The sequence below is a fragment of the Nicotiana tomentosiformis genome, chromosome 10 (assembly GCF_000390325.3).
Source record: "Nicotiana tomentosiformis chromosome 10, ASM39032v3, whole genome shotgun sequence".
In the NCBI taxonomy this organism is placed as follows: Eukaryota; Viridiplantae; Streptophyta; class Magnoliopsida; order Solanales; family Solanaceae; genus Nicotiana; species Nicotiana tomentosiformis.
Genome location: NC_090821.1, coordinates 45,149,210 through 45,155,136, shown reverse-complemented (window position 1 = coordinate 45,155,136; position 5,927 = coordinate 45,149,210). Strand labels below are relative to the sequence as shown.

At 44.4% G+C, this 5,927-nt stretch overlaps 1 protein-coding gene across 1 annotated transcript; it reads left to right on the top strand.

The window, feature by feature from the left end:
• Positions 1-5,030: 5,030 nt before the first annotated feature.
• Positions 5,031-5,489, top strand: LOC138900104 (uncharacterized). The gene has a single exon (XM_070186811.1). The coding sequence runs from the start codon at positions 5,031-5,033 to the stop codon at positions 5,487-5,489; it is 459 nt and encodes a 152-aa protein (XP_070042912.1).
• The last annotated feature ends 438 nt before the right edge of the window (positions 5,490-5,927 follow it).

Sequence of the window (5,927 nt, the reverse complement as noted above, 5' to 3'; positions counted from 1 at the left end):
GGGTTCTACACTCTTGCCTCTCCATTGACTAAATTGACGCAGAAGGCGGTTAAGTTCCAGTGGACCGATGCTTGTGAAAGGAGCTTCCAGGAATTGAAATCAAGATTGACTTCGGCACCGGTATTGACCCTGCCAGAGGGTACCGAGGGGTTTGTGGTGTATTGCGATGCTTCAAGGATCGGTCTTGGGTGTGTATTAATGCAACATGGTAAGGTTATAGCATATGCTTCAAGGCAACTTAAGAATCATGAAAAGAACTATCCAACTGATGACTTAGAGCTTGCGGCGGTGGTTTTTGCATTAAAAATTTGGCGTCATTATTTGTATGGAGTCCATATAGATGTATTCACGGACCACAAGAGTCTTTAATACATTTTCAAACAGAAGGAATTGAACTTAAGGCAGAGAAGGTGGCTTGAGTTTCTCAAAGATTATGACATCGACATTTTGTATCATTCGGGGAAAGCGAATGTGGTGGCGGATGCTCTTAGTCTGAAATCTATGGGTAGTTTGGCTCACTTGGAGGCATATCAAAGGCCCTTGGCCCGGGAGGTTCACCAGTTGGCCAGTTTGGGAGTTCGTCTTGTTGACTCTAATGAAGGAGGAGTGATTGTGCGGAATAGGGCAGAATCATCGCTTGTGACGGAGGCCAAGGAGAAGCAATACGGTGATCCAGTGTTGGTGCAACTGAAGGAAGGGATTCATAAACATAAGACTACGGCTTTTTCTCTTGGCATGCATGACGGTACATTACTATACCAAGGACGACTATGTATTCCACACGTAGAAGGTCTTCGGGAAAGAATCATGACAGAAGCTCATACTTCTAGATATTCTGTGTACCCGGGTTCTACAAAAATGTATCATGACCTCAAGGAAGTTTACTGGTAGAATAACATGAAGAGGGGTGTGGCGGACTTTGTGGCAAAATGTTCAAACTGTCATCAAGTGAAGGCCGAGCATCAAAGGCCCGGTAGGTTAGCTCAGAGTATAGAAATTCCAATGTGGAAATGGGAAATGATCAACATGGATTTTGTGGTAGGGTTACCGCGCACTCCGCATAAGTTTGACTCAAATTGGGTGATCGTGGACCGACTCACAAAATCAGCACACTTCTTACCAGTTAAATCCACCGACACTACGGAACAATATGCTCAGTTGTATATCAAGTAAATAGTCAGGCTTCATGGCACTCCGGTTTCCATGATTTCTGATCGAGGGGCCCAATTCACAGCTAATTTCTGGAAGAAGTTTCAGCAAGGTTTGGGTACGCAGGTAAATCTTAGCACGACTTTCCATCCACAGACTGACGGGCAAGCATAGCGGACTATTCAAACGCTTGAGGACATGTTGCGTGCGTGTGTGCTTGACTTCAAGAGTAGCTGGGATAATCATTTGCCACTCATAGAATTTGCTTATAACAACAACTTTTATGCCAGTATTCAGATGGCGCCGTTTGAGGCCTTGTATGGTAGAAGATGTAGATCGTCGATTGGGTGGTTCGAGGTTGGAGAAGCTGAACTAATAGGGCCAGACCTTGTGCATCAGGCTATGGAAAAGATTAAGATCATAAAAGAGCGGTTGAAAACTGCTCAGAGTCGTCAAAAATTCTACTTCAATGTTCGTCGCAGAGACTTAGAGTTCAAAGAAGATGATTGGGTGTTCTTGAAGGTATCTCCCGTGAAGGGGATCATGCGTTTTAGAAAGAAAGGGAAATTAAGTACGAGGTATGTCGGGCCATACAAAATCATTCAAAGGATAGGTCAGGTGGCGTACAAGCTTGAACTACCACCTGAGATGTCATTAGTACACCCGGTATTCCATGTGTCCATGTTGAAGAAGGTAGTTGGAGATCCGTCCGCTATTGTGCCGGTTGAGACCATCGAGGTTAGTGAAGAATTATCATATGAAGAAATTCCAGTTGCTATTCTTGATAGGCAGGTCTGAAAGTTGAGAAACAAAGAAATTGCATCCGTGAAGGTGTTATGGCGAAACCAACAAGTCAAAGAAGCTACTTGGGAATCGGAGAATGAAATGAAAGAAAAGTACCATCATTCGTTTGAATAGCCATGTAATAGTTCCATGAAGTTGTTTCCCCTAAAGTTTGTATCGCTTGTTCGGCTAATATAAAGACACTCCTTTCTAGTTATATGTCCCTCATGAGGCTTCGGTTGGTATTATTTTGCATTCTGTTGTGTCATTTAATTCTATATATGTTGCTAAGGTATGTTTCCGGGGCTCTCTGGCAGGTGGATAGGCCTAATTACAAAGGAAACTCTGGCGAAATTTTCAGAAAGTTAGGATGTTAGGCAAATTTGGGGCTGATGGTATGTGGCATAACTGAAACTGTGTTAAGTAAACCTTGATCCTCATTCCAGGACGAATGATCTTAAGTGGGGGAGGATGTAAGAACCCGTAAAAACAAAAAATATTTAACCAAAAACTAGGGGTTTCGTAGTGCCAAGCTAGATTCCTGCGTTGTTATAGTATGGTTCAGACTCTTTGGATTGAACAGTACCCCACGGAATTAGAGGAAAATGTTTTGCAAAAGGACACATTTCTGCGGCCCATTATGCGGCCGCATAATCACTCTGCAGACCGCATAATGGCCGCAGAGTGAAGCAGTACGTTGGCCAATTTGAGGTCAGCTTTGCGGTCGTTTATGCAATCGCATAACCATTATGCGGATCGCATATCGATCGCATAATCCCTCTTGGGTTTTTGCGGAGGGAGTTCTGCGGTGCATTATGCGACCGCAGAACGAGTATACGGACCGCATACTGGTCGCATACCTGGGCCGTAAGTTTATTCCCTGAGGGCCATTTCTGCGGTCACTTTGTGGATCGCATAACCATTATGCGGTCGCATATGTGACCGCAGACCTGTGTCAGGTACCCATATTCTTAATTTACAACCCGACCCCCATTCTGTTAAAACATGCCCTTTTGTCTATTTTGAGCTCATTTTCTTATACTATAGAGTGAGAGAGGGAGCCTTAGAGTGAGAAAGTAATCCTCATTAATTATTCTTTAATTCTTGCTTGAAACTTTGAAGATTATCAAGGAAAGCAATCTAGGCCTCCATCCTAGAGATTGAGATTGCTAAGGGTTCCGAATAATTGTAGAGTCTAAAGAAGCACAATTGAGGTATGTATGGCTAACTCTCTTCTTCTTAGAATCGAACTCTTGGTGTCCGAATAATTGGTGTAAGTTCCAACTTGATTATACTAGAATTGTTTATCTTAGTGTGTTTGATTGAAAGATTCACGTTCCCTAATTATTTTAGATGGTTACCATGTCATCATGCTATTTGATAACGTAATTATGATTTTTCAAGCTCCTTCCCTTATGTGTGAAATGCCTTATGTGATGGTACTTATCGACATGAATGATGATGTTATTTGAACAAATAAAAAGGGAAAGATTAAAATTGTAAAATGTGCCCAAGTTTCAAGAACTACTTAATGAATGAGGCTGTTTGTGCCATGTAATGAAGATGGGAAAGAAATGTGAACAGAGTGGACAGTTGAAAGAGGTTATGTCTGTGAGATGGCTTAGCCGATCGGGCCGAGATCAGACGCCATATTGTACACATAGTGGCATTTATATTGGGATTATTGAATTACATTGTGGATATGGATATGTCTCACTTGAGATGGCTTAGCGGGTCGGGCCGAGATCGGACTCCGTGTAAAAATACGGTGGCATTGTGAGTTGTGGCTTTAGCACTAAAAATTATTAATCTAAAAAGATGGAAAGATTGATATGTCTCTTTGTATTTCTATGAAGTACTTATTGATTATTATGACTGCCTTCTCTTTGTTTCACTGTTCATTCTACTAAGATTGGTGTTTACCTTACATACTAGTACTATTCGACAGTACTAACGTCCCTTTTTCCCGGGGCGCTACATCTTTGAATGGATGTAGGTGGTTCCATCGTAGATAGTGCTGATCGCAGATAGTGGTGCTCTCTTTCTCTCCTCACAGCTGTCTTGGTGAGCCCCATTTCTCCTAGGGGTCAAGTAGTCCTTCTTTTGTATAAGTTTTCACATTTTGAGGTATAGTCGGGGCCTTGTTGCCAACATTGTCATGTTGCTCTTTTGTATCCTTAGAGGCTCCGTAGACGTTTATGTGGGTAGTGTATGTATGTTGGGGTGGTTGTTGGTTCGAGTTGTATTTTGGAAACCTAACTATGGCATAATGTATATAAGAAAAATGAACTAGCAATGTTTATATAACTGATCTCTCCCCGGTTTTACAAATGGTGATACGATCCCTTTTTGGTTTATGAATGAGACGGGTAGGAAAGGTTTAATTGGCTTGCTCAACCGGGTTCACTCGGTTGAGCGCCGGTCGCGCTCCCCGAGGTTGGGGCGTGACAAACTTAGTATCAAATCTAGGTTTTAAAGTGTCCTAGGATATCTCGGGTTCGTGTCAAGTAGAGCCCTTCTTATCGGTGTATTTTCGACCACATCTATAATTAGGGGGCTACTTGGACATTTAAGAATGATACCCTTTGTTGTTGTTCTATATCGTGCGATAGAGCGAAACGTGAGGTTGTTTTCCCCTAACTCGTGCATTGTTCTAACTTTCAGTAAATGGCACCTAAGAAGAGAGCGAGAATTGGCCAAGAAGCCAATGCCACACCAGGAGTGGCTGTTGATCCCTTACTTGATAATGCGGGTGAGGATAATCCCCCTACATCACACTGCCTGATTCGTCTACTCCAGAACAGACTACCCCAGTTCCTACACCCGCGGAGGGTGCCACAATCCCTCCCGCTGATATACCTGTTCCACCTCCAGCCCTAGCTCCAGGTCCCGGTATTTCTGATGGGGATCTTAGGGGAGCTATTCGGATGCAGACTCAATTAGTAGCTTCTCAGGCCCAGAGGTCAAATTTTGCACCCACATTATTTAGCTCGCAAGAGGATTCTTCTGGTTCCAGGGTAAACAGGTTCCTTCAGATAGACCCTCCAGTGTTCGCAGGTACTGATCCCGGGGCAGACCCTCGGGATTTCATTGATGAGATGCATAAGACTCTCCGAGTTATGCGTGCTACTGAAGTAGAGGGAGTAGAGTTGGCCTCTTATCATCTGAAAAGGGTGGCATATTCCTGGTTTGAGACGTGGGAAGATTCCCGTGAGAATGGGAGCCCTCCGGCGAGATTGAATAAGTTCGCGGATGCCTTCATAGACTATTTCTTGCCTACCGAGACTAAGGCAGACCGTTCTGTGGAGTTTGAGACCCTTAAACAGGGTAGTAGGAATGTGTGGGAGTATCACATGGAGTTCGTGCGTCTGTCGAAGTATGCTATTCATATGATGCCGACTATGGAGGCTAGAGTGCGTCGATTTGTGGAGGGCCTTAGCCCTTTGGTTATTAATGAGGCTGCCACAGCTACTCTAAATTCTGACATGAACTATGGAAGGATGGTGGCATTTTCCCAAGCTACGGAGGCTCGAAAGTTAAAGCTCGGGATGGAATGAGAAAGTAGTAGTAGGGCTCGATCAGCGGGCAACCTTGGGGATTCGTTCGGAGGTGGGAGATCAGCTTTTCGGGGAGGATCATCAGGGCCGTCCTAGTCTTATGCTCAGTCTTCAGCTAGTGCCCCGCCATTAGGGCACATTAGCAGCAAGGGAGTCGCTTTAGGCCCGGTCAGGGAGGAGATTCCAGTAGTAGCAGAGGGGCCCATGTCCTAAGTGTGGGAGGATACATTCGGGAGTCTGCTACCTGGACATGCCAGTATGTTACGAATGCAGAATAAGAGGACATTTTAAGAAGGAGTGTTGTACATCCCGTCAAGGTGCAGACAGGGGCACAACTCAGTCATCCAGTCCTACAGTTGCTACATCTTCAGCACCCCATCCAGCTCGAGGCTCTCCAGCACCCACAGGGCGTGGTGCAACTAGGGGTGGTGCAAAGAG

Excerpts from the sequence above, each read along its gene's own strand:
- LOC138900104 (XM_070186811.1), top strand. The coding sequence starts at position 5,031 with ATGCATAAGACTCTCCGAGTTATGCGTGCTACTGAAGTAGAGGGAGTA.